General features: G+C 41.1%; 1 protein-coding gene across 1 annotated transcript; it reads left to right on the top strand.

Annotated features, from left to right (window-relative positions):
• The first annotated feature begins 1,614 nt into the window (after positions 1-1,614).
• On the top strand, positions 1,615-23,971 carry EIF4EBP2 (eukaryotic translation initiation factor 4E binding protein 2). Its single transcript, XM_058188767.1, has 3 exons — positions 1,615-2,197; positions 13,268-13,444; positions 16,288-23,971. Exons 1-3 carry the CDS (start codon positions 2,059-2,061, stop codon positions 16,317-16,319), a joined length of 348 nt encoding a protein of 115 aa, XP_058044750.1. The 5' UTR covers positions 1,615-2,058; the 3' UTR covers positions 16,320-23,971.
• Positions 23,972-26,342: the final 2,371 nt, after the last annotated feature.

Here is a 26,342-nt window from a genome sequence, read left to right as displayed (position 1 = left end):
TTTAACATAATGTAAATTCGTAAGTTTTAGGTTATATGAACCATTGTTTAAATATAGACTCTGGGCTTCCAACATCAACTGCTTTCCTGTCTTTTGCTCTGTCTTACCTAATGGAAACTTTTGGAGAAAGTATGGAATTAGCTATAAATTGATTTCAGGTCTAACAGCCTAAATGAATATTGCATGTTAAATGGCAGATAAGCACAGTGACAGCTAGGCCAATTGATTATGCAGTAATGACAGGTCATATGCATTGATTTGGGTGCTCATTTTATTATTTTCCACACATGCATATGCTTATATGAAGTGTACATGCGATATAAATACTTTACAATAAAATGGTGCCCATTTCCAAGTACTGTGTAAGTCTGAAAACTAAACATCTCTAAACTTTTGCATACTATTTCAAGATCTTTAAGGTGGAATAGATATTGCTCCAGTATGAAAAATCTATTTTATTATGGCAGGTTCAGTGATTGCTTTTTAAATAACTTAAATACAATAATTTGCATCGAAGTCAGCGCATAATATCCTGTTTGTACAAAAGTTCACAAAGAACCAGCTTTGTTCTGTTCTTCCTTGTCCTGGCAGTTTTAAAGATTGCAACTTTATCTTATCTACAATTATTCCACAATGTCCCATATTCTAAGTTTGTGCTGCCTTATCTATTAAAAATTGCTCTAGGTGATTCTCAAGAGCAAGTTGGAGATTCCAATATTACAAGTAGCCCTCAACTCACAACAGTTCGTTTAGTGACCATTTGAAGTTACAACGGCACTGAAAAAAAGTGACTTGTGACCATTTTTCACACTTATGACCACAGCAGCATCCCCGTGGTTATGTGATTTACATTCATAACTCGCATTTACGACAGTTGCAGTGTTCTAGAGTCACGTGATCCCCCTTTTGCTACTTTCGACAAGCAGTAGAGGAAACCAGATTCACTTAACAACGGTTTTTCTAATTCAAGAACTGCAGTGATTCACTTAACAAAAGCGACAGAAAAGTTGCAAAACGGGGCAAAAAATCACTTCACTAATTGCTCCAAATCACTAAATTAGGGGCTCAGAATTGTGGCCGTAAGTTGAGGACTACCTGTATTACTCCCAATTTTTTTAAGGCTGGGGGGGGAACCTCAAGGGGTTAAATCACTAAATTAGGGGCTCAGATTGTGGTCGTAAGTTGAGGACTACCTGTATCACTCCCAATTTTTTTTAAGGATGAGGGGGAGAAACCTCAAGGGGTTAAATCACTAAATTTGGGGCTCAAAATTGTGGTTGTAAGTTGAGGACTACCTGTATTACTCCCAATTTTTTTTAAGGCTGGGGGGGGAACCTCAAGGGGTTAAATCACTAAATTAGGGGCTCCGAATTGTGGTCGTAAATTGAGGACTACCTGTATTACTCCCAAATTTTTTTAAGGCTGAGGGGGAGAAACCTCAAGGGGTTTAAAAAAGGGGGAAACCTCAAGGGGGTTTATCCAAGACGCCCATTCTGGTTCACAAGCCTCCTTGCTAGATCCCCTCACCCCTCCCACCCCACCCTACCCTCGGGCGTAACGCCACCACTAGCCCGGACGGAGCCGAAAAAAAAAGGCCTCTCCAGCTAACTGCTTAGCCAGACCCCGAAGACGTTCCGCTTTCGGCTCGGCGGAGAAGCGGCCACGTGCCCCGTCGGCGGGCAAGGAGGGTGGGTGTCTCCGCCGCATCCCCGCCTCCTGGCTCGGCCTTGCCCGCCTTTCTCCGCCTTCCGAGCCCCTCGTTTCCTGCTGCTGGCGGAGGCCGAGGGAGAAGGTGGCGGTGGAGGCGGTGACGGAAAGGAAAAGTGCCCCGGAGACGGAGAAGCGGTCGCCTGCCTCCACCACCCACCCCGCTCGTTCCCCGAAGGAAGCCGCCGCCGCCACCCCTTCTTCTTCTTCTTCCTCGCGCCCCGCTGCCTCCCCGCTCTCCGGCCCCCATTTTTGCTTTCCGTCGGCCCCCCAATCCAAGTTTCCCTTCCTCAGCTTCTGGACTTCCCTGCCTCCCACCCACCCACCCACCCAGGACAATAAGAGCGGGAGATGTCCTCCTCCGGCGGCCACCAGCAAAGCCAGAGCCGCGCCATCCCCACCAGGACGGTGCCCATCAGCGACAACTCGCAGCTACCTCATGACTATTGCACCACGCCCGGGGGGACCCTCTTCTCCACCACGCCCGGAGGTAAGGCGGGAAGGGGAAGGGGAGGAAAGGAAAGGAAAGGCGACTCCGGGCCTCGCGCGAGCTCCGTGAGGGGAAAAGAGACCCGCGCCGAGCAGGCCCACCGGAGCGGGAAGGGGGCGTGCGCCCGGTCTGGCTTTGAAGCTCTTCAGTCTCCAGGCGCCTTAAAAAGGGGGCGTGTGGACCCCTCAGAGGCCTTGGCGGTGGAAGGGGAGCCCCTAATCCACGGCCGCCTGTCACAAGCCGCCTCGGGGGGAGGAGAAGAGGAAAAAAAAAAAAAGAGTCCGAGGTTGCCCCCCTACGGAAACGTGACGCGCCCTCATGAGCGCTTTGCCTTCCAAGCCGGAGCATTGCGGCGTGAGGGAGGGAGGGGGACGACGGGGAACCCGCTTGTTCTGCAGACGGGCTGAGCCTTAGGGAGGCCTCGGCCGCAAAGCCTCGGGGAGAGCCGGCTCTTGCCCAGGGAGAGAAAGCGGGCCCGGATCCGCCTTCTCGCCGCCTAGGCCTCGCCTCGCCTCTGGTGTTGGGGCTGGCTGGCTGGCTGGCGGCGAGGTATTTGTAAACAAGGCCCCGGAGAGCCTCAAGACGCCGCGGCTCTTGCACAATAGGGAAGGGAGGAGCGGGGAGGGAGGGACCGTGGCCGCGGGCGAGGGAAGGCGGACGGCGGGCTCCCTAGTGTATAGAAGAAGGCCGCTTTCCCTTTCGGGGGGACGGGGAAGGGAGGGGACCGCGCCACCCTGCCCAAAAAAAAAGCATCCGGGTGGAAATGGCTGGCGCGCCTGTGTCGTTTTACCAGCCTTCACCCGTCTAGGTTTATTAATACAAAACAAAAATAACTAAATAAACCAGGCCGAGAGAATCACCACGTGCTGCTTCTGCTTCTTCCCACCCACCCCCTCCGCGGAAACGCTTGTGCTTTTCTCCAAATAGTACCAGTTTGGAAGGCACCTTGGAGGTCATCTAGTCCAACCCCCTGCTCACGCACGAGACCTCTACTAGGGATTCGAACCGCCGAAGTTTTCTGAGCGACAAGCTCAGGTGTCTCAGCCACTGAGCCACCTAGTCAGACAAATCGCTTTTTTCTTGTGTATCGATAATAAGCCTTTCGCGGTTCGGTGGCGCCCCGAAAAGCGAGGCTTGTTTGGGGATTTTGATGCGGGGTGGTGAACGCGCAGGCTCGAACTTGGGTTGAATTCGCCCAAGTCGGATGAAATCGGTTATTTGTGGTCTCTTTTTTAAAAATGACTTGGACGTGCATTGAACCGGAGCAGGAGATAAGAGAGCAAGCAGGATCCCTCAGCTAATGATTAGCTTCTGTTACCTAGACGTGGAGCGAGCTGGTTTGGAGGCGGTAGAAGTTGAAGGGAGGTGATGCGTGCACGTGTGCAGCTAAATAATAAATTTTCTTTCAAAGTGGTAATGCTGTAGGCTCCGCGTTTTTAGTTGTTTATTGCTGTTACATAAGGCCACTCTGGTTTTGAAACTTTGCTGCTTTATGTCTGGCGATTTTTTTTTCCTTAGCTTTTCTACACACATTAACTTGCTCAGAAGCTTTAACAGCTTTGTCCAATTTTGCCCCCTCCCCCCACTGAAAACCCTGGATTAGAGATTAGATAGAGATTAATTCCAGAGAAAAATATATGACAGTAATATGTCGTAAGAAACACTCTTATGACACTTGAAAAGCTAAAATTATTGTTACATTCGGCTTTTGTTGACTAGACCACTGAAGGGTTGTGATTAGGTTTCTCCTTTAGTTCTCAGATGTCACAAGTCTCTTTTTCCACCCCTCTGTCCTACTTGTTTGCAGGTTGCCTTGATTTTCATATGTGTAACTGTGTATTCTTTTAGCCTGCTGAGTTCTAGTAAACTTCAAAGTTAAAGCTTAATTTTATTTTTGGGGCCACGAGTTTAGAATTTAGATAGCAAACAAACTGATTTGGTCTTTCAAAACTTTTTTTTTATAATTGAGCACTTCTTGGGCCTTTTGTTTACAGCTTTGAATTATACTTTCATATTTCACATTATTCAAAATTACTGGTAATGGGGGGAGTAAGTAAGACATGCTGCCTTGCTGATTTCTCAATGACACGGTTTCTTCTGCATGCCCAAAACTATTAAGGTTACATTTCAAGTTAACAGCTGTCATGCCAGATAGCAGTATAAATTTGGAAGTTTATGTAATTTCTAGAATGTCATTCCTTTGCCCAGAACTTGCTTTGAATGGGAAAGGGCACAGCACCGTGTATCATGATGATATGAAAGCAAGGTGCTTTTTATTAAAAGGTACAAGGTTAGTTAAGATTTGGTACAAAATAGCTTTCCAGATATGTCAGTTAAAGTTAGATTTCTGCTTGAAGAATTCAGGGCCAAAATCCACACACCTAGAAGGAACTCAGGTTGGGAAAATTAGACATAGCATATCTGTTTAAAATAACTGGCTAGCATAAATATTAACAATTGATAAGGAGTAGCTGTGAAACTTGTCAGTTTCTGCCAGAATATTAATTTTAACTATTACGGTTGTATTTATTCATTATCCATGTTTATTAAATACATTATGAGATTCACATTAGGTGGTAAACAATCTTTAAATTCCCGTAACTTGGTAACCCAAAAACAAGCAAATTACACCATGGTTTAACATCCAGAAGGCATTTTGAAATTGATGGATTGGTATTTATATTCTCTCTTCTCTGTTTTCCCTGTTGTGGAATCATTGCCACATGATACAACAAACTCCCCCCCCCCCATTATATGTTTTTTGTTGTGAGCAGCTGAGAATCTGGGAAGATTTGGTGGCATCCAAGTTAAATATAAATGTTCTGCAAACCCAGTCAACACTTAATGTTGCATTCTATCTTACACATGTAGTCCTCGACTTACAACTGGTCAATTAGTAAAGTTTGAAGTTACAATTGACACACACACCCAAATATATTTACGACACTGTTGCAGTGTGTCGTCGTCCCCACCCCCCATGCTTCTGCTGTTCCTGGAGTGCAGAACTGTGGAAGCATGTCCATAATTTAAAAATTCAGATTCCAATTGATTACAGTGAAAGAGCTCACCAAGTATACTCTGCTTAAAGGATCCTAATGCTTAAATTAGATTAATTTTACTATATCCCGTTATGCAGTTCAGGTATAATTTGAATGCAGGACTGATACAGTCAAATTGATATTATCTCATGATCTTGACATTAATCCCATTTTCTTTATGAAGCAACTGACAGACTATATACTAATTTCAAACTTTTGCTTAGAGTGGAAACAGGATGTCCTTGTTCTTAAGTGAAAGATTGTTAAAGGTCATCAGAAATTGCATAGCTGAAATTCCATTACTTTAGTTTTAGTTACTGCATTTTTTTCCAGGCATCTGAATCTGATATTTTGCTATATAAATAAATACAGTAATTCAGCATAAGCTTGAATGCATTGAAATCTTTGGTTATCCAAAGGTGTGAACACTGTCTTGTTTAGTTAAATAAGAATATATTCTGGGGGGACAACCCTAGCATTGCAACATTAAACATAAATAGGCCAAAAGAAGAAATGCAGATATTTAAAGAAGTAATTGCAAAGAAAATAAGCTGCATTTTATAAATATAAATTTCCTTATTTTTTTATGATTCTGTTCATTTAATGATTCTAAATTTCCAAAGATTTATAATTTTTAAAGCTACCAGTGTAAAAGTTGGTTGATTGGTTTTTCAAGACAAAGTATCTAATTCTGGATTATCCCACCTTTACAGAATCTTAAGTATTTCCCACAATGAAAAAGCATCAAATTCTAGTCCACCTTTGCCTCCCTGGATGGTTCTGGACCATTCATTAGCTCTCAGTCCAGCCTATGTCATAGAATTGTAGGGAAAGTATGAGGAGATGCTATAATTGCCACCATAAGCTCCTGTATGAAAGATGGAGTATAAGTTAAACAAGAAAGAAAATAATTTGGAAAACATGGAAGAGTATTTATACATGTACGTGCGCAACAGAGAAGAACTGTGTTGTAACCAAAGAAACATTAACAGGCTATTTCAGATTCTAGATCAAAATAGTAAGGAAGAGTACTGAAGATGGCTATATCTGTGTAAAGAAGGATTTTGGAAGAACACTAACTTGTTGGTTGAGGAGAACTAACAGCCAGAAGAAACTTCAGAAGGCAAAACACAGACGTTTGGCAATGTTTGGATTTCTTCCTCACTTTTACAAAAGTGCTTTTGTTAGAGACATATTCCTTTCTCGCTGTAATTTTGTGATGTTTCGTTTGAAAGCACTGAATGTGTCTTGCTACTTGCCATGGATGCTGGAACCCAGCCCAGGTCAGCGAAACAAAAATTACACCAGTGCCTAGAGACAAAGTAATGAACATCTGAGCACTATCACTTTTGCTCTGCAGAGCAATATTTCAACAGGCTTTGATGAGTTCCTTGGCTGGATATGTTTTCATGGCCAAAAGTTAAAACTTTCTCCTTGAGAGATATCCTCGCTGACTTAAGTTACATAAAAAAACCCCAATGACATAAATAAATTTTCCATGGACTTTTTTGGATTCTGCATTAAAGCAACTGTAGTTGCATGAGTTAAAGGATTGTTTTAAATGCAGACACTGCTGACTATTGGTCTTTAATTCATGATGAATGGAAATAATTATTGCTCACTTTTTTTGTTATTTCATTGTGTCTTCATAATAACACTGGAAAAGAAAAGTCAGCATTCAGAGATTTCTTAGTAGAGGCTGTTATTTTGGCTGAAAGTACATGTGAAAATCAAGGGTCAGAATTTGGTATTCGGGCACAAAAGTAAGTAGGCATATGCAAATTAAAGAGAGATAATGGCGAGAGGTGGATTAAAGTATCATGATTTTTCCTTTATTGTGGGCCTCGGTTTGTCCAAATTCAAAATCTGATACTTGGTTTTTATGATAAAAAAAAACCTTTGGTCATTTAAAAAAAATACAGCCAGGATTCAGCAAGGATTTTCGTGGCAAGTGACCTAAATTGGACAGAACTCTATTATATTGACCTGATGCAGCATTTGTTTGGAATGTTAGAATTAGTAAACTGATATATTTGATTGGAGAAAGAGGCTATGCTGCTTTACAAACTACAGATTATGCTGCTTTTCACTAGCCATTTGTTCAAATTTCTTCCAGAATTGCTATTTACCCTGAGTCACTAATGCTAAAGAATTACATTGGTGGAATTGGACTGTTCCACTTGAAATGTAATACCCCCATTTCTGATATTCAGATTGTGAGTGCAGTTGACAGAGAGACAGCCCAAGGGGGAAACAATGGCATGCGTGTGAAGATGTCATCAGGCAAATGCAGTTTGCTTACTTGCCTCAGATGTCACGGTGCAAGTATGTAAGGGTGGAGTTTACATGAGGAGCTGCTCGTACTGTGATTCTGAGGTCACCATTGATTGCTGCAGATACCACTGTGCTTATGAACAAAAGGGCACTTCATGCAACAACAAAAAGAGGGAGGGAGGGAGGGAGGGAGGGAGGGAGGGAGAGAGAGAGAGAGAGAGAGAGAGAGAGAGAGAGAGAGAGAGAAGGGTTGCTTTGAGTGATTTCCAAAAGTAACTCCCCAAAACTGAGTAATCAAAACTGAAGCAATATAAGGAAATAACTATATGCTCACTTATTAAGTAAAAAAGGGCGAGTGACAGCAGCCCAGTATTTTCTTGGGATATTTATCCAGTTGTGTACACACACACACACACACACACACACACACACACACACGACAAAAGCTTTGCTGAAGGGATATGAAAACCAATGTGAAGGTAGATGGAACAATCTACCATTTTGCTTTGCGGAACCTGGGACCTTCAGAACTCCCTCAAGTCAGTTTCCTAGTAATTTTCCTAGTAACTAGCCACATAAAGGTACAGATGTAAAGAGAAACTAAGTGAACAAATGTAAAACTGAGGGTACGGATAAGAGATTCAAACCTAGGGATTGCACCTTTGAACAGAAGTACACATGTTCTATAGCTAGTCTTGACTCAGAAATTCTCATTGTATTCGATGTGCTGTTAAAGCAGCGGTTCTCAACCTGTGGGTCGCGACCCCATTGGGGGTCGAATGACGATTTGCCAGGGGTCGCCTAAGACCATCGGAAATATGGGAAGTATACTTGCGAGTTGAAGAATCACGAATTCGGCTTCAGGTGCGATGAATTAAAAAAGAGAGAAATCTTTGCTCTGATGTCTCCCTCTCAAGCCAGCTGCAATCACTCCTAATCGCTAACCTAATCTGGCTTCAGGCGCGATAAACTTAATAGGGGCGGAGTCTCCGCTTTAATGCCTCCGTCCTCAAGGCAATCGCAAGCAATTCAGATCACTAGCCAATACGGCTTCAGGCACGATAAATTAAAAAAAAAAAACAGTTTGCCGCTTTTTTTCCCCTTCTACGGCTGCTGAGGCGGGCTGCCTAAAAAAAAATAATTTTACGGTTGGGGTCGTCACATCATGGGGAATTGTATTAAAGGGGTCGCAGCACTATAAAGGTTGAGAATCACTGTGTTAAAGTATCAAGCTATTAAATTCTATCAGTACCTCAAACTCACTTAAAGCCTACTGCTATCTCTACAATTTTAATTCAGAGGAGCGACCTTATCAAATGTTTTGTATCAATAGATTTAATAAGTTGCAAGATCCTGCAACGAAGCACTGCTAAATGGAATGCTATTCCAGCATGTTTACTACTACATGCTTGTAGTACAAAAACAAAATCTGGCTGATTATGTCTGGGCCTAGAAAGGTAAGTGGGATTGTGCTTGGGTGGAAGACCTGAAGGAAATTCCAGAGCTATAGACAAAACTGGGAAATTTAGAGCCAGTGGCAAAATACAATGCTTGCCAAGAAAGCCGTAAATACGTCAAATATGTCACTGAGGTTAACAGGAATTGAACCTAACTCAGTGTTCCGTAACCATCCAGAAAGATCCCAGGTGAGGATGAATTAGAACTCACAGGTTCTTGGTGCCAGTCCAGTACCTTAATCACTACATCACAGTGGGCTCAGATTTGTAGAATTGTGTTTTTTTCCTCTTAACAGCAGAGTTTTAGGGTAGAACTGGAATGTAAATGAAAAAGGCTGGGTATGTTATAAGCATAGTTACGAATTTACATCCTTCCTTTAATTTCTGCAGCTGAAGGAGATGTACATAATTCTTCTGCCTCCTGTTTCCCCCCCCCCCCTAAAATAACCATAGGGGCTCAGGTGATGGCTGTGGCTCCAGTTTTAAGCTGAAACATCAATGTTTTCTCCATTTCAGAGTTTGATATCAGAGGTTTATTCTTGCAAACAGGACTGGAAAAAAAATGCCAACTGACACATTTAAACTATTTTTCTTACCTTTGCTTTATTTAACACTGACCATTCCACATTTTTGTTCCTTGAAAAAAAGGGGAACAGACACAAACGGACCTTCCTTCTTCCAACAGTGATTCTTACTGGGGAGTTCATTGGGCGACAGGCTGTTTACAAGCTCAGGAGGTTTGATTCCTGTGTTATTTATGTGTCCTAGGAATGCACAGATGGTGCTGAATAGATGTTGACGTAGGGGTATGATGGAACACAAGGGAGAAATCAGTTTCATAGCTATCCTTGGCCCAAGCCACAAAGGGCATTTAGGTTACAGTAAAATCCACTACATTTGGTTGCTTGTAGCACTGATGTTACATAAGTTCCTTTGACTTAACTAAGCCAATGTAAAGAAAATGGAGGTTGAAATGTGCAGTTGCAAAAAATTGGCAAACAGAATTGAGCAATGTGATGAAAACGGGAAGTGGAACTTCTCAGATATGCAGTAGGATCAGTTGAGGATCAGCCTATTCCATGTCTACTTGTTTTATTTGTATTGCAAAGATTTTTAAAAGTTCCTTTTCTTAGAGTTAATATTTTGCCATCTCTCCTTCGCCCCCCCCCCCTTCACACACTTTCCCTTCGTCAATTAGGTTGATTAAATTAAGTTTAACTTTGATTTGATTAAAGCCAGACAGTGTTGCTATTGTCTTAATATTAAAACTTTGGTGATGCTGTTCAGATGAGTTTCTAGTGTGGAAGGAAATGAGATTTGTGATTTATTTTCAATACGAACCAGAAAAGATTAGTGCATTTAAGCCCTTTGATAATAGATAATGGTGTAGAACAATTAGTGCAATCATTTTTGAGAAATCGATTCCACATAGACCCAAAAGATTAAATTAAGTAGGTAAAGATGCAGCAGGAGGCTTATTTTCTGCTTGTACTCCAAGTGTCAGTTAGAAAAGGGGTACACAGTTTGCTAACATCTAGATATTTTCAACTACAGCTCCTGTAATTGCTTACTATTCTGCCATAGTGTGAATCTAAAACATCTGGTGGGCACCAGTGTGTTGACACTGGATGAAAACGTGCCCTGCTGGGTGAGAGCAAAGGCTTGACTAAACCTGCATCCAGTTTGCCACAGATGTACATTAGATGCCATCTGGAAGCTTAGCCTTCCCAGAAACATATTTCTATCTGTGAAAGAAAACCATTTCTTGCTGTAAAACCATGTGACGCTCTTCAGTAAAGTACAGGTAATTCTGTACTTACAACAGTTCATTGAGTAACTCTTCAAAGTTACAGCAGCATTGGAAAATAGTGATTTATGATGACCATTTTTCACACGAGCGTTACAGCAGACTCATAGTCATGTGATCAAAATTCATATGCTTGGTAGCCGATTCATTTATGATGTCGTAAACGTCGGGGGTCATGTGATCACCTTTCACAAGCAAAGTCAATGGGGAAGCCACATTCACTCAACAACCATGTTACTAACTTTAACAGCTGCAGTGATTCGCTTAACAACTGTGGCAAAAAGGTCACAAAATGAGGCAAACTCACTTAACAAATGTCTCACTTAACAACATAAATTTTGGGCTCGATTGTGGTTGTAAATCAGGGATTACCTGTAACATTAAAAGTCCCTGTTATCTCCAGTGGGGGGAGGTCTCAGACTCAACTGCTCCCCCATCATTTTCTGCATCCTTCAGCAGGAATTTGCCACTGAATGTTTCCTAGATAGGTCAGGGAGACCAAACCAAGGAATATAGGAGGGTAGAACTGCTTATGGGCATAAGGAAGATTGCCAAGCTTTGAGGGTCTCTCAGCCAATGGAGAGAGAAAAGCATGGACAGGGGCTTTGCTAGCAAAGGCAGGCAGAAGACAAGGCAAGCATTATGAAGATCTGAGAACAGAACAATTATCCTGCTTAGCAAGGAAAGAGAATTCAATTAAAAATGGGATTTGAACAGCTCTGGGGTGGTTTCCTAGAATGTATCACTTTTAAAATATCTTCAAGAAATATTGGCTATCAAGACAGTAATTAAACCAAGTATTGGCATTCTGGTCAGTGAATAATGCTGTCAGCTAAGAGGCCAATATAATCGGATCCTGTACCGTTGTTTTCAATGTAAGGCATGAGTGGTGAAGTTTTTCTACTGAATAGAAAACCATGATTCATTTCCTTCATTTTTTGATTCATTAGAGATTTCTGTACCAATGTATGAAAAGGCTTCAATGTTGGGTGAATTAGCAAAGCCTCGTGTATTAACTATTTACGGCTCAGATTTGACTCTTGATCAGTAGCCAATATTGTCAGTTTTGAAATAAACAGAAAAGAGAGATTTCATTTTCTTGAAGATACTTTGTTTTCAAGGTACTGCAGCCTTCCCCAAGCTGGCGAGTGCAACCAAACTCGAAAGACAACTGCTTGGAGAAGATTAGGCTATAGGGGGCAGGGTTGAGAAGTCAAGAGCCACCCTTGTTGCAAAAGGGGGAAGTTTCTAAATTTCACTTAAGTTTTAGTTTTATACTTAACATATTTTAATTGCCCTTGAATTCAACTAAAATAGTTTGTCATTACTTTCTTCCTAGAGTTGAAAGAGTATGAGTGGCTCAAAGTCATCCAGCTTGCTTTGGGCCACTAAATCTTGATTTGCATTCTGCTAGTCTAGCACTTTAACTACTAGACCAAAACTGGTCTTTTGCTTTCTTATATATAAGATTTATATAAGATTTAGTCTATATCTTAGATATAAACTAAAGTGCATTCAGTGGAATGTAATTCTTCTTTAGAGTTGCAACCTTTCTTTCTAAATAAGGGGCTTGAGCAAAACAATTACACCTCAGAGGAGTTAGGCCACAAATATTTATTATTTATCTGCCTGAAAAAACAATGGTTAAGTGAAAATTTAGTAAAAAAAATAGTTAATCAGCAACATTGCTGCCAAACTTCTGATTTTAATAGAAGACAGTATATGTAGCTCAGGGTTGAACTAAGGAGTCCTTGGTGTTCTGGGCGCTGATATGATGTTATCTAGTTGGGTAATGTAATATCTGCAAGCAAACAACCAAGCACAGAGAGCACCAAGGTCTCCATAAACTCCTGATGATTATTATTATATACTTTATTTATTAAACATAAAACTCAGTCAACTGAACATTCAAAAATGCATCACAAATACCATTGACTTGTTCTAATGGTTGATATGGGTTGCTGCCAGTGTCCTAGGTATTAACCAAGTACCTTCTTGAGATGTACAATGTTCCGAGTAGCGCAGTTTTTTGCAGTTCTGCTGGTGTTATTGCAGGAAGCTGCAATTTCTTGATATATTTTATAAAATTCTTGGACATGGTACCAAGTGCCCGATGACAGTGGAGATCACTGTTACGTGTTTCATCCATAATTGTGTAGTTTCGATGGCCAGGTTGCGATATTTCGTGATCTTTTTCCAGTTGTTTTTCTTCGACTATGATGTCTCCTGGTACCGCAATATCAATAAATTGTATGTTTCGGTTTTTGACAGTTGTGATATCTGGCGTGTTGTGTTCCAAATGACGGATCTGTCTGTATTAGAAAGTCCAATTATTATTATTAAAGTCCAATAATAATAATAATCATGAACATCATCATCATTATTATTATTTGTTTTGCTGCCATAGACTAACATAGCTATCCTATAATGTCCATCTCAGCATAGTGGATCTGATATGCCACTATATACTTTTGTTCCTTTTCCACCTCTCTAGGTACCAGAATCATCTATGACCGCAAGTTTCTGTTAGATCGGCGCAATTCTCCCATGGCTCAAACCCCTCCTTGCCACCTTCCCAATATCCCAGGAGTTACCAGTCCTGGTTCTGTGACAGAAGATTCCAAAGTGGAAGTAAATAACCTGAACAATCATGATGGGAAGCCTATAATTGGTAAGAACATTTGCATTATAGCAGAACCAAAGTGCAATGCCGGCATCCATGCCAAATACTTCCTTGCAATTGACAGTATCGATCCATCTCTCTGCCACAAGTAGTCCTCAACTCACAACCATTTGTTTACAACAGCACTGAAAAAAGTGACTTACTACCGATCCTCGTGCTCACAGCCATCATAGCATCCCCATAGTCGCATGATCGAAATTCGGGTGCTTGACTACCGGCATGGATTTAGGACCGTTGCAACCTCTCAGGGTTATGTGATCATGATTCGTTCCTTTCCTAGTTGATTTTCAACAAGCAGAGTTAGTGAAGAAAACTGGATTCGCTTAGTGATCATGTGAGTCACTTAACAGTTGCAGTTATTCTCTTAACAACTGTGGCAGAAAGGTTGTGAAATAGGGCGCAACTCACTTCACAGCCTTGGAATGGAAATTCTGGTCGCAATTATGACTGTAATGTAAGTTGACCACTATCTTGTTATTCCGAAGAACAAAGAGATCTTTCTAGGGGGGAAAAAGCATGCAGTATTACTGATCTCCTTGTTCTTTATAGCCAGAATGGGAAGTGATACAGAGCTATTCTATTTCCTGCACTGTGATATTGTTCAAATAGGAGCTTTACCTTGGGATCAAGTAATTTATTTCCTGTCTGCGGATGTTTTCTCTCTCTCTCTCTCTCTCTCTCTCTCTAATGCATTTAAAGAACTTCTGCTTGTAGAGAACAGTGAACTGTTGCAACAATTGTATGTGGTAGGAACTGAATGGTGAATTATTTCCCTTTTGCTTTCTGTGTCATAGCAATTCAATAGCTATGAATTATTGAAAGATGTTTACCTTTTCAAAAGGGTATAAAGTAGTTCAAGTGGAGGAGATAAAGTGCATACATTTTTTGCCATACAGTTTTGGTTATATCATTTATGAGATGGACTTGATCCATTAGAGCAGGGCTGTCAAACTCAATTTAATTGAGGGCCGCATCAGGGCTGTGGTTGACCTTGGGAGGGGGGGAGGCGGGCATAGCCAACTGTGTGGGTGTGGCCAGCTTGATGCCATTCCCCAAGCTGCTGGCATGTTTCCTCTTGTCACTAGGTAGTTGGGCCGAAGCCACACTGGCCCAAGATTACCTCTTCACATAGGGTAGACAGGGCCGAAGCCCCGTCCTTACATTTTTCAGGACAGCCCCATGGACTGGATCCGGCCCACAAGCCTTGTGTTTGACACACCTGCATTAGAGGAACTAGCTGAAACCATAGAGTATAGGAATTGAGGGGTCCTTGGTGCTCTCTGAGCTTGCTTGTATTCTTGCAGACGTTTCATTACCCAAACTAGGTAACATCAGCTACCACTGATGGTGTTACCAGTTTAGGTAATGAAACGTCTGCAAGAAAACAAGCAAGCTCAGAGAGCACCAAGGACCCCTTTTTTCAACCTTGAGCTACAAATATTCTTTATTGGTAAATAGGAATTAGCCAAAAAAATTAGATAAGTGAGGCTAATAACAGTCTACACATATTTTTTTCTTTTATGTAGCTGGTCTCAAACAGAGCCATCTTGTTGTATTTCAAGTTCAAAGTTTATTTCAGTCAAAGACTAGCGTATAGCAAAGCAATAGCAAACTGTTTAGCAGTAAAGGAGGAAGTCCAGATGTAAAACACAAGCTAAAACTTGAATTTACACTAAAAAACGTTGGAGGTGTGAAATGTCCCAAACATTCCATGCATGAACATTATCATGCTCAGGTCATATGGCTTTGGGTGCTCCATGCCCAAAGTGGAATATCTTATCGATATATTGGCCCAAATACAGAGTGAAATGGGTCAGTTTTGTTTTGGATATGCACCAAATATAGTGATTCTATAATGCAGCAGCAGATGATCTCGAAAAAAAATCAAGGCTAGTGGGTTTTCTTGGCAATATAATGCGTCTATGACGCTAACTGAGTGAGGAAAGCTAGGAAAGGGATGCTAGCTCTTTGCACGCTTGTCACGTCAGGAACCATTCTTTTATTGTGTTATTTTTTTATCAATTAAATTTATTGGCCGCCTGTCTTACCAGTGGGTAAATGTGCGCTATGAAGAGACTCCACTTCACCATCATCAGCTAAAGCAAAGGGCTTAGAAAGACTGGTGGATAGGAGAGCTGGTGGAGCATGAAACCATTGCAGCAAAAAACAAGCATGCAGATCACATGAAGAAGGAATGGAGAGCGGGAAAGTTATGCACCAGGTTGCATAACACTCATTAAATCACTCACTATTTTTTTTTTTTACCAGAACCTGTAATATTCAAAAGGTTCTGAGTTTTGTTTCTCCTTAACCATGGTGGATTGAAAGCATTTCAGCAGAACTTCTAAAATGTGCTGGGTGTTTTTTTCTTTTTTCTTTCATTTTCCTTTAGATCAAAACACATTTTCTATTTTGGTTACATCCCCATGCAGCAAAAGGAAGCAAAGATACTGGTTGCAAGAGTCAACTCGCCTCTTATAAAGAAGCGTTTAAATTAAAACAAATCAAGAATAAGCGAAATACATACTTGAGTACTTCAGCATAGGTGTATCTCGCCAAACCTGCCAGGCAGATTCTTTGTAGGGTACTATTTTTAAGCCAATACTTGTGATCACCTTCTAATTAGGTTAAAAATGGCACAGTCCATCTGCATTTTCTAGTGCTTTTGCCTGTTCTGTTCTGTTGGCCACCTACATGTGTCAGTGAGGCCTGGCTCCAATGTCATTGAAAGTAAGAATTCACTGTCTTCTTAGGAGACTTAAAAAACATAAAAGTTTCTCCCCCTAATTTTTTTTTCTGTTGATTTGCATGTGTTCTTGTCTTTCAATCAGGTGATGATGCTCAATTTGAGATGGACATCTGATTTTCCCTGAGGGTAACCATGGAGAGACAGCAATTCCTGATCACCTGTGTACATCTGATTTTGACCATCAGGTTCAATAACTCGAAGGATGAAAGAAGAAGGAGAAAAAGAAGAAGCTGCTGTTTCGACAGAATTTTCACTTCGGCTTTTGAAGTGCCAAAGGATAAGAGGACTCTCCTTGATTTCCATTAACCATACCATGCTTCCTACCCATCCCCCGCTCCTCTGCTTGCCTTACTCACTCCCTATGACTGACTCGGAGCCCATGATAAATTTATACAGCTAAGGAGTGTCCCTTGGCTTCTCGCACTTTAGAGACAACTGTTCAAAACATGCACATGCGAGAATTTAACTTCTATCAACAATTGGATATTTATTGCAAAACACACAAGGGGCATGGAAAGGGTGGATATATGTTTGAAGTGACATGACACTGCCATTGTTCTCCTTTCCCTTAACTGCTGTTTAATCGATGTCAATTTATTAACTGGTTCCTATGTTATATCTCCTTTGACGTGCAGAATGCACTCTCTTTGATATTTCTAAATCCTGTTGCTCAACTTGTCTTTTTTAGTTAAGTATACCCTTTCATGTGGACGCTGCTGTGAGATTTTCCTAAAGAGTATTATCGGAGTTCTTTTCTGCTTCCCCTGAAAATTTCTTTTTTTTAAAAAAAATAGATAAATAATTTAGAATCATCACTTCATCATGCATTCATTTCACTTCGCATTTCGTCCCAGTATCATTTCCAAAAAAAAAAAAAAAGTTTCTCTCCAATTTCCTCATTAACCCCCCCACCCCACCCCCTCGTGTTAAAAGTGAACCACATCTTTTCCTAATATAATTGGGGAGCATCACGCTTGATGGACTTCTATACCAGTGTTTCTCAAACTCAGCTATTTTAAACTTTGTGGACTTTAGCTTCCAGAATTCTGGGAGTTGGTCAACACAGCTTAAAGTTGGGAAGGTGGAGAGATACTGTTCTCTACTATTCGTCTTCAGTCTTTAATTTTTGCTGCTCAATAACATCTGGTGGGTTCTTGGCAAGCGCATCTTTGTGCCAGAAGAATTATAATAAAGCAACCTGGTTATATGCTTCACTAGGAGAAACCCAACCAAAAAAATGAAATTTGTGGGGAAAAAACCTTGGTGGACCAGGGAACCTTAAGAATCAATTAATTATTAAGATGTTAAGTGCTGATTTCATGATGTGTGACTTCAAATGAATTTGAAAGGGTGACTAATCAGAAAGATTTCACTGCATTTTTCGAACAAGACCTATTTGTTCCTTGGTTACTATCTTCTATTTCTCAAATTCATACATTATTAAATCAGTCACATTGGAGCCTATTGTAGATCCAGGGTCATACGGAGGAAAAGTTGCTGATGAGCTCACTTTATTCTGTTTATTTGGATATATTGGCCATTTCCCACCTGGTGACCCAACTCTCAAGTCAATTCGTTCTGGCAGGAGTGAACTTGTGCTGTTTTCCTGGAATTGTTGCAGAGAGCAACTAGGATCTCTCTTTGTAGGAATTCATAGGCAATTGAGGTCTCCTTGTGGGAAAAAAAAAACAGTTACTGTGAGAGGGAAAATTGCTGGATCAGTTTAATACAGCCAATGAATGAATCCCTGCAATGACTGTATGGCCCCTTGATACTTTGCACCGTGAGAATGCTGCAATATTAGATTGTTTTATTGCCTAGGCCAGGGATCTCCAAACTTGGTAACTTTTAAGACTTCATCTCCCAGGAAGGCTCAGCCAAAATGGAATTCTGAGGGTTGGAAGTCCACAAATCTTAAAAGTTGCCAAGTTTGAAGACACCGCACCGCCCCCCCCCCCCTAGGCTGATGGAATAATAAAACCTCTTGGCTTCCTTTAAAAGTATGTCACCAATAGATGGAAAACAGTTTTTTTTTTCAAAAATTAATTATTTTAGGACCCAGATTTAACAAAAACTACAGTGATGGCAGCAGATGATGTATTTCCTTCTCTCAGGAGAGGGAATACTGCTTAAGACAGTGCTTGCTGCGACCTCCCACACATGAGCTAGGATTTTTTTTTTTAAAGATAGCAGACCCACACTGAAGTTTCTGGATGTTTGCTCCCTATCTTCAGTGATGCTTTCCTCCTTTGTAACTTTATTTTGAAAACAAAGCCTCTAAGGTGAAGGATAAGCTACCATGACCCACCTAGATGTCATTAGACTGCAACTCCCACTATCTCTGGCTATTGGTCTTCCTATCTGACACTGATGGGGGTTGGAGATTCTGCTGTTCTAAGATTCTTGCTTCTCTAAAATATTTGCCTCTGATTCCTTTAGGAAGTCTTCCAAGAGTGATTCATGTGCTACCTCAAAAACAGAATGACTGAATTGTGCTACCTTCACTCATGGGGAGGTCACACCGATGTGGCAATTTTGCACATGGATTTTATTGTTCAGGCATAATTGGGAGTGGGAAGTGATACAGCCTCAGGGAATGTGGCAACTATACTTGTTTTTAATGTAGGCTTCACTTTTAGAAGAATATCTGAAAATATGTTCATCTTATTGGATTTTGGCCTATAAAATGACTTAATAGAATTTGGTTCAGTTCTTGGACTCACCCATATTTTCAAATCTGGGAAGCGACTTTGACTCTTAATTCTCTTTATAAATTGGCGACTTATAATAATTGACTAGATTTAGAAAGCGGGGCGGGAGGGTCGTGATCTAAAATGTAGAGTACGGGGGTTTTTTTGCTTCCCCTCTGCCTTTATGGTAGCTTTGGAGGCATGTAAGAAAGACAGGATTTTATTTTGTTTCGCCTACTGTAAAATGTGAATAATACAGAAGCAAAATTGCTTTGTAACTGTTGATGTCTCAGGAATAACCTCCTATTTGCAATGTCTCTGGGGAAAGATTGCTGCTTTTAAAGTGGGCGACAACGCTGTGACTAAGCTGCAGCTGGTCAAGGGAAGAATCCCTCAAAGTGCAGCGTAAGCGTCTGGATTTGGGCCAGGAGACTTCTAAAAACACACTGCATGTTCAGTCATAAATCAGAACACAGGCGGTTTCAGTGTTTCTGTCTGGAACCTCCCTTCATTAGCCATACAGTTGGTGTGGAGAGGAGAGGATAAAGCTTTGCTTGGCAGATTTGGGCAAAACTGAAGTTTTAATCACAATCCCAGTTCAGCTAAGTCCAGCGAGGGAAGGAGAGGGTAAGAATAGAGTTTGAGGGACTGCTAACAGACCTTGTTCTCATTGTAGTATTTTATTTTTTAAAAAAAAGATATTTGGAACTTGGGAGTTAACTTTGTTATGTTAACTTTTTCCCTTGTAATGATTTAATTCAGGGGGTCTCCAACCTTGGTCCCTTTAAGACTTGTGGACTTCAGCTCTCAGAGTTCCTCAGCCTCTGGGAATTGAAGTCCACAAGTCTTAAAGGGACCAAGGTTGGAGACCCCAGATTTCACTAGTAAAATACCATTAATAGGACACTTCTTTTTCATAATTAAAAAAATATCAGAGCATTCCAACACAAATCGGTTGCTGCTTGCAAAAAACCTGATTCTTCGGAAGTCTGTTCCATACAAACTTAGCTGAAGGAAGGAATGTCCCAGAGGGAAGGATTGATACTGCAGGATTCTTCGTGTATTTAGATAAAACCCTCCTGGTCTGTCTCTGTTGCAGTTTTCCCCAGTTTATAAAATTGAGCCAGTATACTCATAAATGAATGTCATTAAAAAAACAAATAATGTTCCATTTCCCTAAAACTTGGTTCAGTCACATCCGTTTTCTTTCCCATGCCTTCTGGGTTGTACCTCCAGCGTCGTCTACGAATAAAACTGCATTTTATACTAGAAGAAGAGAAAAAGCTATAGAGGACAAAAAGATTCCTGTATTGATTTCTTCTGCAGAATTTATCCTCTTAGCACGGTATATATTTCTCAGTCTCTGAGAACCCACAGAGAAAGACCTAAGACATAACAATGCTAGGCACTAAAAATGTTTGTAGCTGATTTTTATTACTTGAAACATTTTCTTCCGGTAGCTGAAAGAGTAAAAGAAATTGCTAACCTGTTTTGCAGTCCTTCAAATTCAGAGCCACAATCTCTTTTATCAGTAAATTAGTGTTGTTGTATTTCTCTTCTCAACACAGGCTTCCAGTGCTATATTTGATCATTTCCCCTGCTTTTTTTAAAAGGAAACTTTAGAATAGCTGATAAATTTTAAGCTCTATTGTGAGCTAAGTGAATCCACGCCAAACATTTGAGATAAGTAAGGCTGGAGGCTTTAGTCAATTCCTTTTTTTGCTAACAAAAAAAGATTTATATCTGATGTAGAACATGCTTTCCTTTATTTTCTTCCCTTTTTCTTAAAACTTCACGTTGAAATACTGTATAGATGTAATCAACTGAAAATTATTAAAATTCATTTATTGAGTCTGTCTTTGGATTTATCTAGGATTAGGCCAGCAGACAAGCACATCGAGGGATATCTGGGGGGAGGGGTAGTGAGAGTGAAGGTGATTGTGATTGAAGCTCCTTTTTAAGGACTTGTGCATGCAGCACATGGAAAAAAAGGATGAGACTTTATTCGTAGCTACTCTCTTGACCAGTGTTGACTGGCTGGGAAATTCTGGGAATTGAAGTCCACACATCTTCAAATTGTTACGGTTGAGAAACATTGATCTTGACCTTTGGAGAGACTGGCCGTATTCTACCAGTAATTGTGCAAATGCTAGCAAAAAGATCGAACAAGGATGCCTAGTCTTAAGGAAGCTGTGCTTTGCAAATAGCTTTTGCAGGTGGAAGGATTTCATGTGACATTTGCACAAAAAGATTTTGGCAATCAATGGCAGGCATTTTGTGCTAGGAGATGCCATATTTTCTTTATGAAAAACTAATAATGATAAGTTGGACCAGCTTGGCTATTCTGGAAACATTCAACTTTCCAGATAGCAATCTGAGCCTAAATGACCAGGAGCTATTTACATCATTATTATTTTTTTAAAAAATAGCAAAATTCATCTAGATAAAGTAGTAATGGTGAAAGACACACTGAACTAGAAGCCGACCTCACACCAAGAGTACATAATTTGAAAACATTTCACTGGAAGTACCTGGATTTCCTGCATTGGATTGAACACCTGTGCAAAAATGTAGTAAATGCAGAAAATGCCTCTGGTAGAAAATTAACACGAGACTTAATAGGTAGTTTACAGTTCTTTGCCAATTCAGTTTAGGCAAGAAAATCAAGCATTGAGTCTTTATTACTTTCCATCCCCTCAGATTATGTGAGATCATTGAACATTTGATTGGTGTTTATTTCTTTACTGTTGTGTTTAACAATACAATTACCACACACTGTGTTCTTTGTGGCAAAAAAATAAAAATTCTGGTCTTCCATCCTGTTAGCTGCAGCATTCCGACTTGGCAGGGAAATTCGGGGTGTTGAGATCCACCTGTCTAAAAGTTGCTGAGGTTGTCAAATGCTGGTCTTGACTGCTTTTGATATCTGGGTTATTTGCTGATTTTCACAAAAAAAAGAATGGAGGATAAGATAGACAATTGTAATTACCTGCATCAACTGTGGGAAGCGGGCCACTTGTTTCTATAATGGGAAGGACTGAAATATTGTAGGAACAGTAAAATTAAAATATTTTAAATACTTCCTATGGCTCATTATCACTGTAGAGGATTTCTGTTATGGTAATGAGACCTTTTGTACAGAAAACTAATAAAGGATGTTTCTGGCGGCCTTGGAAAATCTCCAGTGTTATGGCTGTTTTTAACTCCAAGATGCCACTTGGAGCACTTGAACAGATCCGTGGTAAGTTGCCCTTTGCTCTCGCCAAAGATAGTGTGCTCAATCCATCAGTGAGGATTTCTAGGGCCTAACTTAAGAGCTCACAATCCTGCCACTGTTTCTGGCATTTGTTTACATAGATAGGACTGGATTTAACAATGAGCTTTCCATCGTAAGTTCACTTAGTGTTCCAGTCTTTTAGCCAGAAGGCTACATTTGAATCGGCACCAACTAGTTAGATGGGCAAGGATTTTTGACCAGGTGTTAAATGATAACAATGAAACCTTTTAGCTCTAAGAAAAAGCATGCCCTGAGTAGATATTTGTGTGAGACTACTTGTTTGAAAATATATATATGTGTTCCTCAATTCTCTGTGCTTGTCTGCCTGAGTGATTGGTTTTGGCCTGGCTCTAGGTGGACCTTAATAGTTATGGCTGAGAGGCTGGACAGATAGATATTCTGCAAGTTCGTGGCCTGCTTGCAGCTATCTTCATCCAGGAAGAAGCATCCAGAATGCTGATTTCCATATCAAACTTCTTTTGTCCTAGATCTCTAGTATCTAATATTATGTCCCTCTCAGGTTTCTGCTCTTCACTATCATTCATGGATTGCTCCTTGATATTTCCAATAGTTGGACAGTTACGCTTCATTGCACTGAGTGCTCAGTAAACCTCAAGACTGTGTTAAAACCTTCTGGATTAGTTCTGCAGTTGGGAACTTGGTACCAAACACAACTTCAGTTCCTTCTGTCATCCCATTTCTCTATTCATCTTACCTGCTGAATAGATTTTGCTGATGGATGTAAAAGTGAGACTTATCTGTATGATCTTTCAGTGTTAATTTTCACAGTGTTGAGGAGTCCGTGAAGGACATTTTGATAGGCATGTCTCTCTGAAGGCTATTGTTTCCACTTGTGGCTAAGGAATTGGGAGTTTAAAGAACAGGTAAAAGAATAAACTCTAATGCAGATGTTGTGTGGCGATAAATTGCTTGAACATTTTGACTCTTGCACCCTGCAATTTCACACAGATGTGGCAGGTTGGAAGAAATTTGCGGTTGCCGATTATCTGCAAAACTGGGTAACTCTTGAACATTTAAGAGAATTCTACTGGGGAGAGAGGGTGAATGCAAAAATAATATATGTGTATGGGTGAATATATACATCCCCAATATATATAAATAAATAAATATATATATATGTAAATTACTTTTAAAAGAAATAACATCAGGGAAAATGCTTTGGATTGATTATGAGATGTATCTGGTTTAAATGATGATGTTTCATATACCTGGCTTTCCAAGCATCGTCAATAATTCATCTAACGTGGAAATCCATGTTATAAGGACCCAGTTGTTTATAAAATGGGTTGTAAATCAAACAAGATGTGGGAAAATCAATCAGCACCTTCGTCCCATTTTATGTGAGGAACACAAAACCATCTTCCTCCTCCTCCCATCTTCCCTCTATTGCCTATTTCATTGCATGAGGATGGCAAACCGGTGTGCCTTTCTTTGCCTAAAGTGGGCAAAGGTCTCCTTCAGACATTTATGCGTGGCAGCTTGTTTTCTATCTTATTTGTCGGAGTAAGAGTAGAGGCCGCTGCCAAAAAAAAAAGATTACTGAATGTTCTTAAATACATTTAAAAACTAGTATCTTCCCCATTCCCTCCCCCCCCCTTTTTTTTTGGCGCATCATCCATGTTTAACTAAACTCCAGGATTCAAAGGTTGTCTGAAAAATCCTTGGGTACTTCTGTAACGTATCTGATTTTTACTGAAACAGGTGTTTGGGAAAACACTCTCGCCAATGGTTGCTGTTACAGTGAGATCAATAAAGACCTTGATTATATCAAACCAAAATGTCTCGCGCGTGTGTGTGTGTGTGCTTTTTCCATTATCGTGGCAATATGGAAATGTGGAACCTGAGGGAATTTTTTTTCTTGAGATCACATGATGGCCTTTCCTCCTTCCACGCAATGCAGGTCGTCCTTGACCTAACAATCACAATCGAATCCAAAAATTCTGTTGCTGAGACAGTGAATTTGGCCCCCATTTTGCTACCTTTCCACAATTGTTAAGGAAATCACTACAATACAGTGAACCTGGCTTCCCCATTGAGTTTGTAAGAAGGTTTGCAAAACGTGATCCCGTAACACCCCCTGGCCCCAGTCACTGCAAACATCATCAATAAATGCCAGTTGCCATGCTTCCAAATTTTGATCGCATGACCATGGGTATGCTGCATTGGTTGTCAGCGTGAAATGGTCTTAAGTCACTTTTTTTTCCAGTGCTGTTGTAACAGTCACTAACCAACCGTATGGTTGTAAATCAAGGCCTACCTGTATTTTTTTTTTCTAATGCAGGTTCTGGAAGGAGTGGGGGGAGGAATAGAAATCTCCATTAGGGTAGAGTCCATCCATAAGAATTAGGGTTGGGCTGCTGGGGATTCGCAGGGGTTCGGGAGAACCTCTAGTTAAGATTCTGTGCAGTTTGGAGAACCCCCAAATCCCACTCCTGGCTGGCCTCGCCCACCCCTCCCCTCCCATGTGACCTGTTTTGGATGCAGATAAGTGCAGGGGACATGCAGAGGCTCAGGAAGGGCGGAGCGCTATAAAGAGCAAGTCCTGGCAGATTGCCGGGTGTTCATATTGCTAGCTGTTAACTAATAAAAGGTGCTGAAATAGTTCCACAGCCTGTCTCTTTCCCAATGTTTCTTTTAATCTGGCCATGAGCTTTTTGATCGATTCTCCTGATAGAGGATATCATCGAAATATGGGACCAAGCCCCAAGATGCCCTGCAGCAGGCGTTCCATCATGCTTTGAAACAATCCTGGGGCCACGATCACTCCAAATTTGAATACCCACCCCGGTGGGTTACAATTGTTTGGGCCTCAGTGGTGGTATCGTCCACTGATAACTGCTAGTAAGCCTGTGCCAGAAAAACGGGCCTACAGGAAGTTCAGGGCCGTTTTCGCCCTCCCAGAGGCTCGAGGAAAGCCTCTGGAGCGCAGGATGACAAAAACGCCGCCCTCTCTGCCGTGGTGCAGGAGGCTGACTAGGCCACACCCACCATGGCCATGGCCACGCCCACCATGGCCATGCCCACCCAGCAACCAGGCAGAGAACCCCTTGCTAAAATTTTTGAAGCCCACCCCTGATAAGAATGTATTAACAATTACACTTGCCGCAAAACAAAAAGTCTTTTGAGACAAGGTTTCCCTTATTTAGAGAATTCACAAGATAATCGGACCCAATTGAATCGGACAGGTTCTATTCAGGGGTGAAATGCTCCCGGTTCGGACCAGATCGGCCGATCCAGTAGCAATGGCAGCAGGTGGTTTGGAGAACTGGTAGCAAAAATCCCTGCCCCCTCCCCCCCACATGCCCAGCTCAGCCACGCGATCGTCAGAGCCTTTTTTTTTCTTTTACTTTTTAAAAGCATTTTTTTAACTACCTCTTCAGCCGAAGAGGTGGTAAAAAAATGCTTTTAAAGGGTTAAAACAAGGCTCTGATGATCCGAGCTGAGGTGCCTGATGGTGAGAGGCTTTTTTCTTTTTTACTTTTAAAAGCATTTTTTAAAAGGTAAAAAAGCTGAGGCCTGCTAGGCATAAAATTGGGAGTGTAGGCAAAAAATGGGGGGGTTTGTTAGAGAGAGAGAGAGAAGGAAGGAAGGAAGGAAGGAAGGAAGGAAGGAAGGAAGGAAGGAAGGAAGGAAAAGAAAAAAGAAAGGAAAGGAAAGGAAAGAAGGAACGAGGGAGCAGGGGATGGAGGAAAAAGGAGAGGAAGGAAGGACTACAAACCTGGCATTAGATGCAGCTTCAGAGGATAATCCAGGGCTGGAAGGAACCTGGAGGTCATCTAGTCTAAGCCTGCTCCAGCAGGACATTGTTAGTGAGTTTCTGTCTTTTGATCCCCCAGTCACATGGCTACATAGCCACACCCAACCAGTGAACCTCCACCACCAAGCCACACCCACAGAACCGGTAGGAAAAAAATTTAGATTTCACCCCTGGTTCTATTTCTAACTACTTTCCTATTGTGAAATTTGTTAAGGAAAGAACGCATAAGCTGCATAGTTCCTTTTTACTGGAAAGGTAGAAGTAGTTTGGAAACTGAGATAGCTTTTACACTGTTCTATAAAATTTTAGGTACCGCCATATAAGGTTTATTGGTTGATACCAAGTTGAGACCATGGGGTTAGGCCGGTTGCTTTCAATAATTTAAAATGACT

Source organism: Ahaetulla prasina, chromosome 6 (assembly GCF_028640845.1).
Source record: "Ahaetulla prasina isolate Xishuangbanna chromosome 6, ASM2864084v1, whole genome shotgun sequence".
NCBI lineage: Eukaryota > Metazoa > Chordata > Lepidosauria > Squamata > Colubridae > Ahaetulla > Ahaetulla prasina.
Note: the sequence above shows the minus strand (reverse complement) of the source record. Positions and strands in the feature narration are given on the sequence as shown.

Excerpts from the sequence above, each read along its gene's own strand:
- EIF4EBP2 (XM_058188767.1), top strand. The coding sequence starts at position 2,059 with ATGTCCTCCTCCGGCGGCCACCAGCAAAGCCAGAGCCGCGCCATCCCC. Across the intron at positions 2,198-13,267 it reads CTTCTCCACCACGCCCGGAG|GTACCAGAATCATCTATGAC; the intron begins GTAAGGCGGGAA and ends CCACCTCTCTAG. Across the intron at positions 13,445-16,287 it reads TGATGGGAAGCCTATAATTG|GTGATGATGCTCAATTTGAG; the intron begins GTAAGAACATTT and ends TCTTTCAATCAG.